General features: G+C 31.1%; 3 protein-coding genes across 3 annotated transcripts; 1 reads left to right on the top strand and 2 right to left on the bottom strand.

Moving 5' to 3' along the window:
• On the top strand, positions 575–2906 carry LOC109719166 (probable chalcone--flavonone isomerase 3). The gene is made up of 4 exons (XM_020245710.1): positions 575–697; positions 1382–1540; positions 1924–2150; positions 2528–2906. Exons 1-4 carry the CDS (start codon positions 625–627, stop codon positions 2687–2689), a joined length of 621 nt encoding a protein of 206 aa, XP_020101299.1. The 5' UTR covers positions 575–624; the 3' UTR covers positions 2690–2906.
• Positions 4390–7097, bottom strand: LOC109719584 (non-specific lipid-transfer protein 1-like). Its single transcript, XM_020246352.1, has 2 exons — positions 6659–7097; positions 4390–4652 (listed from the first exon to the last, which is right to left on the bottom strand). The coding sequence occupies exons 1-2, from the start codon at positions 7018–7020 to the stop codon at positions 4643–4645; spliced, it is 372 nt and encodes a 123-aa protein (XP_020101941.1). The 5' UTR covers positions 7021–7097; the 3' UTR covers positions 4390–4642.
• LOC109719090 (non-specific lipid-transfer protein 4.1-like) lies at positions 17867–18944 on the bottom strand. The gene is made up of 2 exons (XM_020245615.1): positions 18490–18944; positions 17867–18153 (listed from the first exon to the last, which is right to left on the bottom strand). The coding sequence occupies exons 1-2, from the start codon at positions 18843–18845 to the stop codon at positions 18144–18146; spliced, it is 366 nt and encodes a 121-aa protein (XP_020101204.1). The 5' UTR covers positions 18846–18944; the 3' UTR covers positions 17867–18143.

Below are 21468 nucleotides of genomic sequence, written 5' to 3'. Positions count from 1 at the left end.
AACTCTAACATCATGCAACCCAACAGATCGATTTATTAGAAAACAATTGTAGAATATATATATCTTAATAAATGTGCCCTAAAATACTGTGCGTTTGCTCGCTACCGCACGGCTTTCTCCTGCACATGCAAACAATTGCAAGCCGCAAACCATGAATAAAATTTTGAAATATAATGAATGGTTGGTTGATTGCGATGCACGAGGCGCAGAGCACCAGGTGCAAGCAATAACTTCATGGAGAGGTGGTATTAGCATGAGTTTTTTTTTTTTTTTTTTTTTTTTTTTCCACTACCCCTCCTACTAAACCACTTGTTGTCTCTTTAAAACCCCTCACTATCTTTCTCTCAAATGTCTCCACACCATTCTCTTTTGTGCTTCTACCCCCCCCTCCCCCCCCCCCCCCTCTCACAGTAAGAGCACCTCTCATTTGTTCTTTTTTTTTTTTTTTGTGCATCCATAAGTGTTTTCAAACTAAAAATCAATTTTGTGAATTACTTTTACTTCTTTATTAATTAATTTATTTAGTTTATATATATTGTGGTGATTTATCTTTTTCTTTTTTTATTTTTTTTTCCTTTTGGATAATGTTTGATTGGCTTTTAAAACTGTGTAGTGGGTTCTGAGATGGTGATGGTGGATGGAGTCCCATTTGCTCCTGAGATCACAGTGACTAAACCCTTAACACTATTGGGTCATGGTATGTGTTACATATTATGCTACTTTAATTATGTTCTTACCATCCCTATGGTTTTATATTTTCTTACTTTAATATCACGTGGTTTAAAGTGTATCAATTTACTACTCTATAATTTTATTTTATTTTTCTTTTCGTTAGCTCATCCGTTAACATTTCGTTAAATTATATATAAAAAACTTCCATATCCCATCTAGATTTATCGAATATTCACTTTAGTACCTTTTAGTTTTAACTTTGTCACTGATTTAACGAAAAAAAATCTGACAAAAAAAAAATTTAAAATCACAGAGTACTAAATTGATACACTTTAAACCACATGGTACTGAAGTGAGAAAATGCGAAACTAGGAGGGGTATTTGAAGTTTACTTTTTGAAATACTAGGCTCCAGAGCTTTATTTTTCTTTTTATTGTACTATTTGAACATTTTCTAACTTTTATTTTATTTTGATTTGAGTTATTCTGAATGAATCCATTAACTGTTGATGATCTGAACGTTTTTCGGCTATAAAATAGTTAGAGCTGCGAAATTTGACGGGATCATTAAATAATTCAAAAAAAATCAAGTTTCAAGAAATGTTTAAACATTTGGGATCTATCCATGACATATATATTCTGTCATTTATAGTCAAATTATATCTATGAGACATTGAATTTTGGAGTTGTACTATGTGTACCATTTACAGGTATTACTGATATAGAAATTCATTTCCTACAAATCAAGTACAATGCAATTGGGATTTACTTGGAAAAGGAAAAAATTGTTGATCATTTGGGAAATTGGAAGGGCAAAAAGGGAACACTGCTTGCTGAAGATGATTCCTTCTTTGAGGCACTTGTTTCAGGTGAGATTTAATTTCAATATATAATTAACTTCGAAAAATTAAAATTTAGCGGTCGACATATGAGCAAATTAATCATTATTTTGTGGTTTAAAGTATATCGACCAAATCATTATTTTGTGGTTTAAAGTATAGCATTTTATTAATAGAAAAGTAACTTATGTTATTTTATGTGAAACAACCGTTGTACTCTAAAAGTTTAAGTTTAGAGAAGAGTGTTGATATAATTTTATATTTAACACTCTCCCTCACGCCTGGGCTCGAGACTTTTTGGAAGACCCATGGCGTGAATTTGAATTAAAAAGAAGGAAATTAATTATGTTAGGAGTCTGGCATGACTTCAACGAGTAACTATATATGTACATTGCTACATGATTCATCTGCAGCTCCCGTGGAGAAATATTTCAAAGTGGTTGTGATAAAGGAGATAAAGGGTTCGCAGTACGGCGTACAGTTAGAGAGCTCGGTGAGAGACCGATTGGTGGCCGTCGACAAGTACGAAGAAGAGGAAGAAGAGGCACTTGACAAGATTGCCGAGTTTTTCCAAACCAAATATTTCAAGAAGGATTCAGTGATCACTTTCTATTTTCCTGTAGCTTCTCGCACTGCAGAGGTAAAGGAATGATCACCATCAAAGTTCCTTCAACGTTAGCATCTTTGGCATAAATTAATTATCATTAATAGAGCAGATATTACTCTTTCTGTAATATTTTGATAACTTTTAACTTAGCAATATATACGAGATGAAATGATAAACACGCATGTACGTAGGGATAGTTCTTGTATTAATATTTTACTTACTTATCTTTAGCCCTTGAAAATATCTGACGGTCGGTCGGTGAGTTGTGAGTTTCGTTTTTGAAAATTTTGTTACAAAATGAAGAAAAATAGTGGCGAACGTCAATTCTTTCTTATGAACTTGAGCTCTAAAACCATACATTTCTAGCTTTACTAATATCAAGCGCTTTCGTTTGTCGGTTACGAGCGCAGATAACATTTGCGACGGAGGAAAAAGGAGAAGTGAAAATGGTGGTGGAAAATGCCAACGTTGCGCAGATGATCCAAAAATGGTACCTGGGGGGAAGCAGAGCTGTGTCTCCTACCACAGTGAAGAGCCTAGCAGATAACATTGGGGCACTGCTTTCTCAGTAGAATTATGTATTACTAAGCATGATTAAAAAAAAGAAAAAATTGGAGAAAAACAAAAAGAAAGAGGGAAAATGTTTGGTTTTTCTATTTATATTGTCAAATTCTAATATGTTTGTTGAGATGATCGAGAGCTACAATGAATGGCACAACCATATGGGCTGTGGTGATGGTGATTAAGTTGATATGAGATTTATATATAAGAAATATTTTTCATGTGTTAGTCAAGGTATGATTGAACAGTATAAGATGAGAAGAAAAATTTTGCGATTCGAATGGGTTGAGGATCACGAAGAGATTGAACTTTATGAAATTCGATAGGATTCGAAGGGGTTGAGCCAACACCGCACTCGTTTCATATTCGATCCGAATTTTGGATGCGAAATGGCCTTGTCTTAGGCCGTAAGTTGCCATTTTTAATATGAAATGATTATTATTAATCTTTCACTCTTAACATCGATAATTTTGGATGATTGGATAGACATCCTATTTGATATTTTTTTATTTATTAAAGAATTTTAAAACAATTGTCGATCATATGGAGAGTATGATTCTATGTTTATAACTAATAACATATATAGTATGTGTGGCCTTAAATTATTTTCTCAGAATAATATGAATTACTTTATTATCTGATCCTAAATAATTATATATAAGACTAAGAGAAACTCCTAATTTACAATTAGAAGAGAAAACATATATAGCCAATAACATATAAACAATTTATATTATGATGAGGAGGATTTTCAAGATGAGACCGCTTCGTCCATAGTTTATCATGTAAATGACATGAATTTTAAAGCTATATAAAGTAACGGAGTGTCCTGTGGTTTTCCTCCCCATCCAAATTTTTTTTCTTTTTCTTTTATTTTCGGGATACAGTTATAGAGAAAGTTTATTGTATTGTACTTGCACCACATCAGCAATAACATGCTAATTATATATTTTTTTTAGAAAAAAAAATACAATAAAAATAATTTTTTATAATTATGATGTGACACCAGATCATTAATATAACGGGTACATTCTAAAATTTTTCACATCCATAATGGGACTTTTTGTTTAAGCACCATTAGTTTTTCTTTTTTTTTTTTTATTTTCTTTCAAATTATTTGAAGGATTTTTTTTAAAAAAAAATGTTAGCTACTTACAACATAAGAAAATAAAAAAAATCTAAAATGTGACAATAATATTGCTGATATGGTGTCTCTAATGCCCATGATATCTCGTTCATCATACCTCAAATTTACACCGATCGTGCTTACCATTTTTTTAATTTTACTTTTCTTTCTTACTTTCTTGGAAAAGAGTTAATTCAACAGCTTAGGTGCAATTAAATATTAGGTTAACCTGTAGATTTTGACCATAAATTAATCAGGACATATAATTTAGAGAAAACTTTAAATACCACCCATATGGTTTCGTGTTTTTTTTTTATTTTAGTACTCTGCGCTTTAAACTGTATTATTTAGTACCCGTGATTTTATTTTCTCTTTTTATTATTTTCTCCACTAATTTTTTTTTCGTTAAATCAGTGATAAAATTAAAACTAAAAGGTACTAAAGTAAATATTCGATAAACCTATATATGGTATCTAAAATTTTTTGTATATAATTTAATAAAATATTACGAAAGAGCTGATAACAAGAGAAAAATAAAAACGTAGGATAATAAATTGATATATTTTAAACCACAGAGTACTAAAATAAGAAAGTGCGAAACCATAAAGATGACATTTGAAGTTTATCTTATAATTTATTACAGCCAAACAAGTATTACTTCTTGGACCATACACATCAGAATTACATATCTCTATATATAGCGGTCCGGTCATCTTCTTATTATAGAATTAAGCCAGAATACTTTTAAGCCACATGCACGAAAATTAACTCAGCAGCACCAACACAAATTAGGTTCTCTTTTGGGTCTCTTTTATTCTGCATTGCGACCATCTTCTTCCTACGGTATCCTGCAAATTAAGACGGAAAAAAAGAAGATAATATATATTTTGTAAGTTTGTTTGGCAACAAAAAAAGTGCCTTTTTTCTTTTTTTGAAATTTTTATAACTTTTGTAATTTAATAATAAACGTTTATCAATTATTGCAAATAAATCTCTTCCTTAAAAAATTAAGTACCATTGGTTTCAAAATGAGAATTATCATATAAGCGTTGATTTATATTTACCACATTAGCGCAATATTTTATCACTCTCTCTCTCTCTCTCTCTCTCTCTCTCTCTCTCTCTCTCTATATATATATATATATGAGTGCATCTACTATACTTTCGAAAGTACCGGGACTTCCATACTTGTAAGTTGTTTTCGATGATAAGACATCCGATTCGACGATCGGCTCTGTTAGGTATAATCTACCCCTTTGGAATTATCTAGAAACCAAATTTCATAATTTTTTGACATCATTTACTAAGCGATCAAAAGGTCCCAAAAATGACTTTTAATGGTCGATGCGGTACGTTTTTAAGTTCAACGGTGTAGAAGTATTCAAATTAGATAAAAATTTAATAGAAAATTCTACTTAATGTCAATAGTAAGACCAATACTTTCGATTTGAAATTTGAGTCCTTTACCACTGTTTTTTATAAGATTTTTATTTTCAGCCGTTTATTTTGAGGCTACTCGTTTACTAGACAAACGAAGTCAAAAATTTATAAAATTTGGTTTTTAGGTAGTTCCAATAGCGTAGATCATGTCTAACGGAATCGATCGCCGAATCGGACGTCCCATCGTCGAAAACAACTTACAAGTAAGGAGGCCCCCGTACTTTCGAAAGCGTAGGAGCCTAGCTATATATATATATATATATATATATATATATATATATATATATATATATATATATATATATATATATATATATNTTTTCTTTGATCGAGCTTCGGGTCGGGCCAGGCATGTCAGATCTGGCTCCCCAGCGCGACCTGGCTCCAGGTTCTTGAAACTGGGTTGTGCTGTGTCGGGTTGATACCCGGTTCGGGACGGCCCGACTGGAGACCGGGCCGTGCCGGGTGTAATGTAGGGATAGCTATCAAGTCCTGTGAACATATCCCTAGTAATAATATATATGATTAATTCACAAAAGAAAATACACAATACATTAAGAGGGTACGTGTGTCATTGATAAGGAATTCATTTATTTAATTTTATTTAAAAATATATAAAATTTTTTAAAAATAAAAATAAAAAAATATTTTTTTAAAAAAATAATATATAAGTAAAAAAATTTAAAATTTTAAAATACATTTATAAAAATATTAAAATTTTAAATTATTTTAAATTATTAAATTTTTTGGACCGAAATATTCTTCCCAACAGTGGCATTTTGGTCCAATAGACCCATCTCCTAAACCCAACTCCCAAAGCATTGGGAGTTGGGGTGGTGCAGGGGGAACCCAACTCCCTGCTCGGGACCGCCTTAGGAGGCACTGACCACATTGGTCGAGCCGTGCCGTGTCGTGTCGGGCCGGGACATCCCCTCAGGCTCGGCACGGTCCAGGCTCGTGTCGTGCTGGGCTGTGCCAGGCCATCGGGGCGTGAGAGCAAGGCCCAGCACGGCCCAGTTTAACTGGCCGAGCCCATCCGACACGAGTGTTATAGTGCTCGTGCCGTGCTTGGCCAGGCCCACTCTGATGTCGAACCATTATAAGTTTATTTTACTATTCAATCATTTAATTTATTTAATTTGAGTCCGCCAATAATATTTAAATTTCAAATTTAAATATGTCCTTTATCTGCACAAATTTAATTTATATGCCTCATACAATTCTGACAACTATAAGTTCATTGAAAAAGATAATTAGTTTTAATTTGAAAGCCAAAGTATTGTTGACGGACTCAAATCAAGTAAATTAAAAGATTAGACATTAAAATTAAAATTTTTAAAAATTAGATAGTCGAATCAAAAATTTCGGTTCAAACAAATTTTACATTATATTTAACGGCCGTAACTTTACGTACGTGGAGCAGTCGATATTGGGTGTGATCTTGTAGGGGAACGAGACCCCGCACTTGCCCGGGAGTGCGACGGCGTAGCCGAGGTTGAGCCCGGAGAGGCCCGCCGCGGCGGTCTTGAGGCACTGGCACGCCGTGCGGCGGTCGGCCGTCGTGCTCGCTGCCGCCAGCAGCTGCTGGATTCCGCTGCAGCACTGCGGCGCCGGGGTGCCCCCCGACCGCAGGTACGGCACGCACTGCATCAGCACACCGTAAACCTCCGGGCACGTCACCTCGGCTTCCGCGCAGCGCGGCGCCACCGCGGAGAAATAAGCAACTGCGACTAACAAAGATAACAACATATTGCGAGCAAACGAGGACCGGGCCATATGTGTTTGATTTGTTGTATCAACGAACGAATGTTTTTGGTATGTTAGGAGATTTGTATGTGATCGTCGTCGTCGGAGGTGTGGGCGAGGTTTATATAAAAAAAAGAAAAGGACATTTTGGGTAATTTTCACGCAAATTTTTGCTCCAGTATTATTTTGGTGTCGTGGTGTTTGGATGTTGGCCATAGAATACGTTGCGCATAGGAACAAAAAAGTAAAATAAAAAATTTTAATGTAAACTTCAAACACGATCTCAGTGGTTTCGTACTTTCTTATTTTAATACTTTGTGGTTTAAAATGTCTCAAGTTAGTATCTTGTGATTTTATTTTTCTCTTTTCGTCAGTTTCTCTGATAATATTTTATTAAATTATATACAAAATTTTAGATATTCTATCTAAGTTTATCGAATATTCACTTTTGCATCATTTAGTTTTAACTTTCTCACTGATTTAATAAAAATATTAGTGAAATAAATAGTAAAAAGAGAAAAATAAAATCACAAAATACTAAATTGATACACTCTAAACCATATGATACTAAAGTGAGAAAATATGAATCCACATGGGTGGTGTTTGAAGTTGTAAATAAAATCTATAAAAATTAATTAATTGATTATATATATATATATATATATATATATATATATATATATATATATATAGAGTAGGGCTGCTGTGCTCTCAGGAGTACGGAGGCCTCTGTGCTCCTGAGCCGTTTTCGATGATGGAATTTTCGAATCGACGATCGGCTCCGTTAGACTTGATCTAACGCATTTGAAGTTTCTAGAAAATAATTTTTGCGATTTTTTGATATNATTTTGTTGTCTCCATCGATGTTTTGGAAATGTGCTCATCAAAATTGAAAAAAAAAGAAAATCAAGTATCCAACCAAATATATTTGAAAGTCACGAATTTAACAAAAAAATGGTTCCTTTTAAATAGTGCGATTCGAAGCAGTGTATATTAATAATTAAATATCCTGTCTATTTATTTTGGTATTTTTTGGTCGATGTTTGAGCTCATTAAAGCTGAAAAAATGGAGTGTGATCCAACGAAATGATTTGATTTGAAGATCATGAATTTAACAAGTGGTGTGTAATACATAATTAAGCTAGAAGTGATTAAACTCACGAATTTAAATTGCAAAGTGTATATGACATAGAAAAAAAAAACTTTGCTTTTTTTTTTTTTTTGAGAAAATGACAATGGAAAATTTTGATACAAAATATTCCAACTACACGATAACATAGTCGATCGAAACAGTCAACATAAGTATTTGTTTTTTGTTTTTTATTTTATATTTTAAAATGACTCCACAAAAGTCTTCTTTTGGTCCAATTTGGTTGGGGATTAATTATTGTTATCTTATGAGTGAGAGGGATATTATTATCCCGTATTGAGTTGGAATGCATTTGGTTATATCTTCTTCTTTATTTTTTAACTTTCTAGCTTTTGGATTATTAGGATTTACTATTTGATGATAGTTTTATTATAAATTTAAAAAATTTAAAAACTTAATGTTTCAGTAGTAAAATAAAAACAATCTAATAAATTAATTAATTCTTTTAACATAATAAATTAAAATTTAAAAATTAATGTGAGATTTGCACAATAATCAAAGGACCATGATGTGATTTTTGGGACCAAAAGTTGAAGACGTTAGTGAGGAAATAAAGGAGAAATTATAATTGCTTGATGTACTGAATTTTCTCATAATTTAAACTTCTCCACCAATTAAATATCGCCATGTATGCTAATTTCTAAAGTGTTATAAAATTTATATATGAGTATAACATTATTCATGATTAAAAAATGCAACATATTTTCTAATATATTCATATTATTTATATTTTTCTCTCAAATGCTGAGATATTATTTTTTTTAAGACAAAGTTCAAATTATTTTCTATTACATCGATTTTTTAAGTAACACGCGGTATCAGAGCTAATCGATTCGTTCCCTTCTAATTAATATTTTGTTGTCTCCATCGATGTTTTGGAAATGTGCTCATCAAAATTGAAAAAAAAAGAAAATCAAGTATCCAACCAAATATATTTGAAAGTCACGAATTTAACAAAAAAATGGTTCCTTTTAAATAGTGCGATTCGAAGCAGTGTATATTAATAATTAAATATCCTGTCTATTTATTTTGGTATTTTTTGGTCGATGTTTGAGCTCATTAAAGCTGAAAAAATGGAGTGTGATCCAACGAAATGATTTGATTTGAAGATCATGAATTTAACAAGTGGTGTGTAATACATAATTAAGCTAGAAGTGATTAAACTCACGAATTTAAATTGCAAAGTGTATATGACATAGAAAAAAAAAACTTTGCTTTTTTTTTTTTTTTGAGAAAATGACAATGGAAAATTTTGATACAAAATATTCCAACTACACGATAACATAGTCGATCGAAACAGTCAACATAAGTATTTGTTTTTTGTTTTTTATTTTATATTTTAAAATGACTCCACAAAAGTCTTCTTTTGGTCCAATTTGGTTGGGGATTAATTATTGTTATCTTATGAGTGAGAGGGATATTATTATCCCGTATTGAGTTGGAATGCATTTGGTTATATCTTCTTCTTTATTTTTTAACTTTCTAGCTTTTGGATTATTAGGATTTACTATTTGATGATAGTTTTATTATAAATTTAAAAAATTTAAAAACTATAAATAGCAACTTCTGAAAGCACCATAGCTGGACCTTTCTATTTGATTTGTAGTCGCATCCATCGTGATCATGGGATGCGCCGTGGACGTGCGTTGATGTTGCATTCATGTTGGACATGATCGTCTAACACGGGCACATGAGTGTCGAACCTGAAACGCAAGGTTATAGTCATGTCCATGATCCAAAGATGCATCTAATATATGGATACCGTGCCGATGAGCCCTCCACTTGCGTAGCTAGCTTCGAGCATAAGCAACACGGTTTGGATTATTCTATACCGTTTTTAAAGGGTCAAATTGGTGGGCTTATAATCTTCTTAACTTTTATGAGGAATGCTTCAATACACCAGATAAAATAAATCTAATCGTTCATATTTTAAGGGCGAGATTGACTTTTGCATAGTGGTTACCTACTCAATAGGTTACCATTCATAAGGATAATTTGGAAAAAAAAATACAAACTAATTATCAAATTTGATCAACCTTATACAAATATTTGTTTCCTTGTTTAATTTTGTTACTTATCAAATTAGATAGTGCTAATTTGATAAGTAATAAATCTTTATAAATTAAATTTAAAATTCAATTTGAGGTTAAACTTTATAATAAATGTGTACATTAAATTCAAATTTAATTTTTATTTTTATTTTCAGAATGAAAAAATTTATGTTTAAATGAATAGTATATTTCAATTCAAATTGTTAATTTGATATATTAAAATGACACGAAATTTCAAATATACTAATTTAATTTAAATTATAAATTATGCTGTATTTATAAACATAACTTTTATTTTTTATTTAAATTAAAATCTTTTATTTTTAAAATTATATTCAAACTGTTCATTCGATAGTAAAAACAACATTAAAGTTTAAAAATATTGATTAAAATTAAATTTTAAATTTAGATTTAATTTATATTATAGCTAAAAAAAATAAAATTTGTTAACTATTTAAACTAAATGATTCTAAAACAAAAAAGGAAAAGAAGAGCGGCGAGAAAGAAGAAATCGCGGCCTACGTGTAGGAAAATATTGCGGTCCACGAGGCTGCACTCAGCCTCGTGGACTGCTCCCCCTTTTTGTGTTTGTGTGTTGTGTGTGTGTGTATATATAATATATGTATATATATATATATATATATATATATATATCCAATTTTATTTTTATATTTTATAAGAATTATAATTATTTATGCATGATAATAGCATAAATCTAAAAAAATTTTAATTAAATAAACGAATTTTTATTCCGAATTTTTAAATGATAAACGTAAAATTTTCGTATAAATCGCGTATGCGAATTATTGGCGAATCTAATTTTTAAACCGTATTTTTCAACGAACTTAAAAATTAAAATTGCGAATTTTATTCGTATTTTATCCGTATCGAATTTTTATCATATTCGAATTAACTAACTATGGTTTAAAGACATGAGGTTTAATTTAGAAAAGGTAATAATACAAAGATGGAATATTGGAGGATAAGAATGAAGGAAGGTGGAATATTCTAAATTTACAAAAATGGCATGTTATGAGGATGACAATTTACCAAAATACCCTCATTGTAAACTCCATGTAATAAAAAAAAAAAATTTGCCCTTATTAAAGTGGTGACCGGTACCTATACCCCCAAGTGCCGGTCACCCTCTTTTAATAGGTCTAGCGTTACCGTACATTTAAAGAATTTTAATGGCTGAGATTTGTTCGGTGCATAGGAGCATTGCTCAACTTTTATAGGGTTTAGTGGTTGGTACTTGGTACCCGAGATCTAAGTTCGAATCCTAATTGATTCACATTTTCAGCTAAGTTTATTTCTAAATGAAATAAACGAAGCGGGTAGCGTGCTACCTATCTCTCAAAAAAAAAAAAAAACTTTTTTTATAGGTGTTCCTTTTGTCTTAATTATCAAAGCTTTTTTTTTAAAAAAAATAAAAATAAAAATATAGAATAATTAAATATAATCTTTTTGAATTACGGGGCGGTAAAGTGAAAGCATGCTAAACCACAAAATAGTGAAATATAATTTTTTGAACCACCTAATGGTAAAGTAAAAATACACTATACTACGAGGGGGCAAAGTGAACTATTTTAAAAGAGTAATTCTGTTGTACATTCAAACAAAAACATAGATTTTATACTCTATCATCCAAAGGCCAATAATTTTATAGTTATTAATTTTTTAAAAAAAATATTAAAGGTCTAAAAGAAGTGTCTAAGCTTCTGGATGTACATGGATGTAAGATTTAACCCCACTTTTTGGTATTGAAGTAGCATTGTAATTGCTTGATCACTTAATTTTCTCATAATTTACACTTCTTTACAAATTAAATATTGTCACATATGCTAATTCGAAGCAGTGTATATTAATAATTAAATATATATATTTTGCTATTTTTTGGTCAATGTTTTGGGTAACAATTTCAACTACCGGAGCTCATTAAAGTCGAAAAAATGGAGTGTCCAACGAAATAGATTTGAAGATCATGAATTTAACAAGTGGTGTGTAATACATAATTAAGCTAGAAGTGATTAAACTCACGAATATAAATTGCAAAGTGTATATGACATAGAAAAAAAAAAACTTTGCTTCTTTTTTTTTTTCTTTTTTTTTTTTTTTGNTTGATACCAAAAATTCCAACTACACGATAATGTGGTTGAAATTAAATAGTCAACATAAGTCTTTGTTTTTTGTTTTTTAGTTTTTAAAAATGACTGCACAAAAGTCTTTTTTTGGTCCAATTTGGTTGGGGATTATTGTTATCTTATGAGTGATAGGAATATTATTATCCTGTATTGAGTTGGAATGCATTTGGTTATATTTTTTAACTATTTAGCTTTTGGATTATTTGGATTTACTATTTGGTAGTAATTTTATTATAAATCTAAAAATTTAAAAACTATAAATAGCAACTTCTGAGAAGCATCCTAGATGGGAGGAATTCTACACTATTATACTTACACCACGTCATCAATAACTGGCCAATCATCTTTCTTCTTTTCAAACAAAAGTACAATAAACATTTTTTTTTATAATCATGATGAGACATATGTCTGTAAAAGCAAATTTTTGATTGGTTTGTTACGCCACGTCACCAATATCCCCGTTGCATTCTAAAATTTTTTCATAGCTGGACCCTTAATTGTCTTTACACTTCTATTTGATTTTGTAGTCGTTGTTAGGATTTGATTATATTTATAGATTAATTCTAGTTAGATAAGAATTAATATTTAAATCTGTTGGAGATAAATTAAAATTTAAATATTAATTAGAGTAGGAATCTAACTAGATTAGGATAAATATTTAAATCTTTTGGAGATAAATCAATTAAAATTTAAATATTTATTGGAATAGGAATTCTAATAGGATTAATTTCATATAGATTCTCGCAAATATAGTAAATTGCAGATATATTCCTGCAAAATTCAACTTTCAGATCATATTCCTACAAAAGTCTTAATATTTTCAAATATGTCCCTATGGTTAGGATCCGTTAGAGAACTGTTAATTTTTTAGCAGTAGAGTTGTAAAATGATAATTTTGCCCTTGCCCTCTTCCTCTTCCTCTTCAGGTTGTGGGAGCAGACGGTGGCAGCAGTGGTGGCGACGGCAACCTTGTGGAGCTTGTTCGGGTTGCAGCCAACGAGGACAAGGAAGATGCGGAAGGCAAAGGCGTGGCCGATGCTTTCGGAGGCGCCCGTGATGACAGCCGGCGTAGGCACCACGACGGCGACGACGATCGGATCATCGATGACGGCGATGAAGAAGAAGAAGGAGGAGGAGAAAAGGAGGAGGAAAATGAGGATACGAAAAAGAAAAGAAAAAACAAGAAGCAGGAGAGGAAGAAGAGGAAAAGGATGAAGAAGAAGATGAAGCAGAAGAAGCAAGAGAGGAAGAGGAAGAAGAAGAGGAAGAAGAAGAATGACAAAATTGTCAATTCGCATTATTAATTAACCATACTTTAGTATTTAATTGTGATTAACTAGTTTTCTCTAACGAATCTTACCGGCAGGGACATATCTGAATATATTAAGACTTTTATAGGAATAACTTATAAAAGTCGAATTTTATAGGAATATATCTGCTATTCACCATGTTTGCAGGGACCTGTATGAAATTAACCCGTCTAAATATATTAGGATTCAGATATATATTTTCTGTTTGGTTGTTTTTTTTTTCTCTTTGTGATTGTATCAGCTTTTGCTGAAGAGACGGGTTTATAGTAAAAAATTTGATTCGACGCTTCCGTTGCGAAATTCCAGCAATCGATACCGAATTCACAGCAGTTCATACCGGAGCGGATTATGAATACTCAAAATTCGCTATCGGGACGAGTACCCGATTCCCAACATTCGCACCCATCGTGATCGTGGGATGCGCCCTGCGTCGATGTTGCATTCATGTCGGACATGAGTCTGACACACGGGCACATGACTGTCGAACACGAAATGCAAAGTCTATAGTCACGTCCGTGATACAAAGATGCATTTAATATATGGATACCGTGCTGATGAGCCCTTTACGTGCGTAGCTATAAGCTTCGAGCATCAGCAACAGCTACAACACGGTTTGGATTATTCTGTGCCGTATTTAAAGGGTCAAATTGGTGGGCTTATAATCTTCTTAATTTCTTATAGGTGTTTCTTTTGTCTTAATTATCAAGGCTTTTTTTTTGAAAAAATAAGCGTAGATTTTATACTCTATCATCAAAAGGCCAATAATTTTATACTTATTATTATTTTTTTAATATTAAAGGTCTAAAAGAAGTGTCTAAGCTCTTGGATGGATGGATGGATGTAAGATTTAATCCTACTTTAATTGTTGTATAGAAGTAGCATTTCTCTTTTTTAAAACTTTAAAAATTACACCGATTGTCCCTAGAGCAAGTGGCAAAGGATTTGGTGGTTGGTACCCGAGGTCTCTAGTTCGAATTCTAGTTGATTCATATTTCTAGCTAAGTTTATTTTTAAATAAATAAAATAAACGAAGCGGCTAGCATGCTATCTATTTCTCAAAAAAAAAAAACTTAAAATTATATTATGAATTATAACATATTTTGATTCCACTATCTGAGTATTTAAATATTTTATTTTTGATATTATTTTTTAATTAATTGAGTTTGGCCAGAATGGTTTAAGTACCAACTCCTTAGTGTTTTTACGTTGTATTCGATGATAAGGCTTCCGGATTAATGATCAACACTATTGAACATGATTTACATGCTACGAACTTTTAAAGATAAGATTTCGTAATTTTTCGACATTATTTACTATTTATTCAAATAGTCTCAGAGTCAATAAATTTCATCAGCATATAAAAGATGTATTTGAGACCGCTTAATCACTAGATAAATAATATCAAACAATATAAAATTTATTTTCTAAAAAGTTTATGAGATGAAGATCATAACTTACGAGATGCCATTATAGAATAAACTAAATTGAAGTATTGAAAGGTTGGTGTTTCTATAGCTCAATTCCTTTTGATTTATTAATTTGAGTAATTTGATCATCTTTCTTTCAACTTTACTATTTGGAGGTATTCTTTTTTCCAACGTATTTGATTAGAATATACTATTGCATGCGTATGTTCACATCAAAATGAAGGGTGCGTCCAAATATTAATAATTGAGAAACTACCAAATAACTTAAATAAAAATAATTTAGAAGATGAGATACTAAAACTAAAACTTTTAGGTATCGTTTGGTTCGGGGATAAGCAAAAAGTGGGTATTCCAGGGATAGGTATAAATTGAGGTATAAGCGAGAATTAGATCAATTTTGTGTTTGGATGAAAATTGAGTTATTGCTGGGAATAAGAAAAATAGCGTTTGGTTAGGTAAGATGGGATAAGAATTAAAGTTGGTAGTTAAAAATAAAAAATAATGATATTATCTTTTTCTTTATATTAGAATTTAAACTTTTATATTTTATATTTATATTTTAAAAGTTAAAATATAAACTTTTAATTTAAAAATTAAAATTAAAATTTTAAATTTTAAAATCTCAAATTTATAATTTTAAAAAATTAATTTTTTAAAGTTTGAACATTAAATTTAAGATGAAATTTTAATTTAAAAAATAACATATCAAATTCTAAATATAAAAAAAATTTAAATATCAAAATTTTAAATTTTAAATTAAACAATTTAAAATTTAAATTTTTAATTTTGTAATTTTAAAATTATAAATTTTAATTTTTGAATTTATAATTTAAATTTTATAATAAATTAAATTCTCTCTCTCTCTCTCTCTCTCTCTTCATGGGTGGAACAAGCAGGGTGATCCTAAAAATACTTTTTTTTAAATTCAAAAATTAAAATTTTAATTTTAAAATTTAAAATTTAAGATCAAATTAAATTTTAAAATATAAATATCAAATTTATATTAAAAAATATAAAATTTAATTAAAATTTAAAATTTAAATTTAAAATTTAAAACTATAAACTTGAATTTTGAATTACCAATTATAATTTTAAAACTAAAATTAAAATTAAAATTTTTAATTTTTATTTTTTTAAAAATAAGGGTGGAACAACTTGTTCCCACCCTATTCCACCTAAGGGTGGGAAACTAGCTATTCCCACCCTTAACGGGTTATCCTAGGATAACCCGTTAAGGGTGGGAATAGCTAGTTCCCACCTTTAAAAATAGTGTTTGGGGAACAAGGGGGGGATAACCCCTTATCCCCACCCTTGTTCCCCAACCAAACATGGCCTTAGAATTCACAGTTTGGCTTGCTTTAACAAGCGTGTAGTCATGTGAATCACTGAGATATTTAAATTAATCAAGTGATCCGCTAAAATAAGTAAAGCGTCAAAACACAATAACAAAAAAAGCCATCCAATAGCTAAAATCATATAAATTAAAAGATTAAATAGCAAACTTAACAAATATACATTATCTATTCCTTTCAAAGTGGATTATATTTTATATAAGTTTCATAAGTTATGTTTTGTTGTTCTTTGGAAACAATCGTATGCGGCAAGGTACAGAGAAAACAAAATTCGAAGGGCAGCATCATGAATTCAACCGATCGTCCTTAGAGCAAGTGGTAAAGGGCTGGGTGGTTGGTACCTAAGACCCAAATTCGAATCCTAGTTGTTTCACATTTTCAGCTAAGTTTATTTCTAAATGAAATAAACGAAGCGGGTAGCGTGCTATCTATTTCTTAAAAAAAAAAAAAAAAAAAAATCAAGAGGTAGTTTTAAAGCATGCGCATGCTCTGTAGTCTATACACGGTAAAGTAGAAAACATCATGAATTCAAACCCAAAACCAATGGGATTCGAGTAATCAGGTATCATTTGTTCCTACCACTTGTACTAGCAGCAGAAAATATGGAAAACCTAATTAACATCCTAATTCGAGCATTCGAGCACCGAATAGATGCTATGAATTATACGATCCCAAGGTTTTTGAAGTTCACAACTTAACTTGGCTCATGGGCCTCTTAAAAACAAAAAAGATCTATGTGTGCTTGTTCCATTAGAAGGCTTTATGGTTAGTAATCGAGTTTATTTTCAAGAATTAAAAACAAAGAAAGATCTCGGTGTGCTTGTTCCTAATAATTCGAAATCTAGTTACTTCACAATTTCAAGAAAGTTTATTTTTTTAAAAAAAAAGATGTCTGTTTTGTGATTCAAACATGGCATATATATGTTTTTAAGAAAATACTTTCAGCAAACCTTCAATATATCAAGTATGAAGTGTTCATGATGATTTGTGCCCATTTAAGCTTCTTCTCAAATAGGCTTCATTTGTTTAAATTGATTACACTTTAAAATTATGATTTTTGTATATATATATAGAGAGAGAGAGAGAGTCCGGAGTCCGGCTACTACACTATCGATGGTACCAAGCTTTTGGTATTATCGAGTCTTCTGCCATTAGATCTATTCTTTGATCATTTTTACTCGTTAGATTATACTATTCAACCAACCAACTACGCACTTAACTCTAAAAAATTGATCACTATCATCCTAACCACACATCCTTTTATCCAACAGTTCGATTCCATTAAGCAAATTGGATCTTATCGATAGTATTGCAGCATATATATACTACGTACCGCTTTGTTTTTATTATAGTCCATTTTAATTTTATGCTGATTACGATTCACATTTTCAACCAAACACAATCATAAAGTATAAACACAATCATAAAGTATAGACATAAAGTATAGACTAGATGTAAACCATTCAAATAAGTAGAACATGTCTTTGATCACATCATAAACAGGAAACAAGTGCTACAAAACCCAAGCCCACTAAGGATGTATAGCTTGAGGAAAGAGAGACAAACATTGACACATGCATGGATATAAAAAAGTTGGATAATTTAGGAGCCCATGAACACAACGTGACACGCATCAAAGGTGTTCCAAAAGAGCTCTCTCCACCTTATTATTCTTAGTTACTCCTCCTAACTCATGACCACCTCCCCCTTGCTTTAAACTTAGCGCACCCTGCATTAAAATTAGCAAAAAAAGACAAAAAACAAAAAAGAAAGTGTTAGATAGATCTCCGTAACATTGCAATCCCTGCAACTAAGTATGAGAATTTCTAACTAAAATCTCAGGTATATAATTTCAAAATCTGGAGTGGCCAACAAATTTATACCTAATTTTTAAGTATATTTTTTTTATAAATTTTGTTAAATATATTTTTGAGTTCATTTTCTATGGTACCGACCACATCTTTAATTAGTACTCGTCGTTCAATGAAAAGTTCATTCTTTAGACAGTAAATTTGTCATGCGTACAAAACTGACTCATAAGCGGATGACATGTATGTGTTCTTACTTAGAGCAGTCGGTGGAGGTGCTGATGGCGTAGGGGACGTTGACCCCGCACTGTTGGGGGATGCCGGCGACGAGGCCGGCCTTCAGCCCGGTGACCGTTCCGGCGGCTTTCTTCAGGCAGTTGCAGGCGGTCTGCCGGTCGGGCGTCGACTGCGCGGCGTTGTTCAGCCCTTTCACGCCGCTGCAGCAGGCCGCGGGCGGCGGGCTGGTGCCCGGGCCTCGCGCGTACTGCAGGCACTGCGAGATGAACGACACCACCTGCCCGCACGTCAGCGCCTCCGCCGCCGGCGCTGCCAGCAGCAGCACGCCCAGCAGCAGCGCCGCGGCCGTAAGCGGTGCGGAAGAGCGGCCGGACATTTTATAGAGAGGGAGGAAGTGTTTAGTTTGTGTAGTAGTAGTAGTAGTAGTAATAATAGTAGTAGTAGTAGTGTTGCTCAGTGGAGTGTCGTAGTGATGGTGTGAGGGGTTTATATAGAGGCTTAGCTTTGATGGATGGGGTTGGGAGTTATATATGCAATTAATATCTTGCTTGTTACGGAGGCAAAATGTAATGCCAACAGGTAAAACGAAATTTAGATGAAAGTGTATAAAAGTGTTATTTTTATTCTTTTTAATGAGAGAAAAAAAAATATTATACCTGATTCATTATGATATATAAAATATGATATTATGTAATAAAAATAAGGGGCAATTACTTATATCTCGAAAAATATCTTTTCGACTTTCTGATTTATCTTTTTTAGAAGGCTAATATTGAAAATATATTTTTTACGTTCCAATCTATTTCAAATATATCCCTAGAGTTAAGATCGGTTAATGAACTCTGTTATCTCTATGAAATTACTATTTTGCCCTTTTAAATATATCCTTCTACCAGCACCGACTTTCCTTATTTGTCCTTAAGTTAGGGGCATAAAAAGTATTTTACTTTTTAATCTTTTCAAATATATACTTCTACCATATTCACCAACATTTCTTATTTGACTTTAAGTTAAGGACAAAAGTGGTATTTTAATTTTTTTTAACTGTGGTAGATATTTAACCCACGTTTAACCCAAGTTAACTTAACAGGTGATAACTGCGGGGATATTTTGGAATAACGGAGGAATATATAAGGGATATATTGGAAAGAAAAAAAAAAGTAGAGTTAAACGAGATATTTCTGAAGTTTTGAGGGGTATATAGACAATTATTCCTAAAAATAAATATTTAATTTTTTTTTCATACTTTTTTATTGTATGTAGTCATGCAATCTCTTCGTAATTTCAAACGAAGGCTAAAATTATTTCTGAATTATTATTTTTTATTAAAATTGTATTATAAATAATATGGAATCAGAGTTAGCTTCTGCTTTGATTGTTGAAATACATTACACATGTCTTTATGTAAATATATTATGCAGTGTCAATTGCAATGAATTTGTTACTATATACTTTTTATATATATATATTCATGTCAGAAAATAGAAAAATATATATATATATATATATTTTTTTTTGCTTCTGCCCTTCTTTAGGCCTCGTCTCGCATCATTGCCATTTTTTCAATGGAATTTCTTCATGAAATAACGTAGAAGGGGGTGGTGGATTACTTGCAATTGTTAAATCTAAAATATTTATTCGACAATAAAAAATAAAAATTTAAAAATAATTTTTTTCTACTTCTAAAATAGTTTTTAAATAAGTTATCACTTTCACTTGGACAGAGCGCTTAGTAACCTAACCAATAATAATAATAATAATAATAATAATAAGAGAAAAAATTTATTCCATATATCAAATTATACAAAAATTAAAATTAAAAAAAAAACTAAAAAAGTGACAGCGCCTTATATTTCACCTCACGTGAAAAGCATATATACACTAACATATCGAGTTGAGCTAGAATACTATCGGTAGTAAACGAGCCGTTTTACGACCGATTTATTTTCGATGATAGAGCTTTCAAATTGACGATCGGCTCCGTTGAACATGATCTATACCACTTGAAATGTTTAGAAATTAAATTTCAAATCTTTTCGACATCATTTGTCTAATGATCAAAGGGTTTCAAAATTTGTAATTTTAATGGTCGATAAGAGGCGTTTTCTTATTTACCGGCATAAAGATATCCAAATTAATTGAATTTTTGTTAGAAAATTCTTTAAACTATTTAAAACAAGATCTATACTCTTGATCTTAATTACAAGACTCCTATCATCATTTTTTAAAGAGTATTTATTTTCAGTCATTTATTTTTCTATTCACTTGATGGATAAAAGAACAATATCAAAAGTGCGTGAAATTTGATTTCTAGGTAGTTTAAATGGTTTAGATCATATTTAACGGAGCCGATCGTCAATTTTGAAGCTCTATCATCGAAAACAAATCGGTAATAAAACGGCTCGTTTACTACCGATAGTATTCTAGCTCAACTCCTAACAAATCATTCCGCGAAGGCTCTCATATATATATATATATATATATATATATATATATATATATATATATATATATATATATATATATTATTTTTCGTACTTTTTTTAAATTCTCTTACTACTCTTCTAACTAATGTAAATTTGCGATCCGATTAGTAAAAAAATTGATTCTACAACTGATCCGCATTTACAATCCAAGTTAGTTTGAGATCTGATTTAGGTAATAGTTTGTTAATTAATTAGTGCACTCTTTGTCTTAGCCGAAATCTATGTCATATAATACGCGTCACGTTGATTATTTATATCTTTATTACACATGATATGATTTATTCATCTCTAACATAAGACTTATTCAGATCATTTTTAAACTATCTGAGTAGAAATATACAGCTTAATTTGCGAATGCATTGTTCAAAATGCTTACGACATAGAATTAATTAAAACACTTTACATTAATTTCCTCTCATCTAATATTATAAAATAATAATAATAATAAAAATTTGATCGAGATAAGTATTTGAACCTAATACTTTTCTAATGATAAATCTACCTATCATTTTA

The sequence above is a fragment of the Ananas comosus genome, linkage group 13 (assembly GCF_001540865.1).
Source record: "Ananas comosus cultivar F153 linkage group 13, ASM154086v1, whole genome shotgun sequence".
NCBI lineage: Eukaryota > Viridiplantae > Streptophyta > Magnoliopsida > Poales > Bromeliaceae > Ananas > Ananas comosus.
The sequence above is the reverse complement of the archived record's forward strand: the minus strand, read 5'-3'. Positions and strand labels throughout refer to the sequence as shown.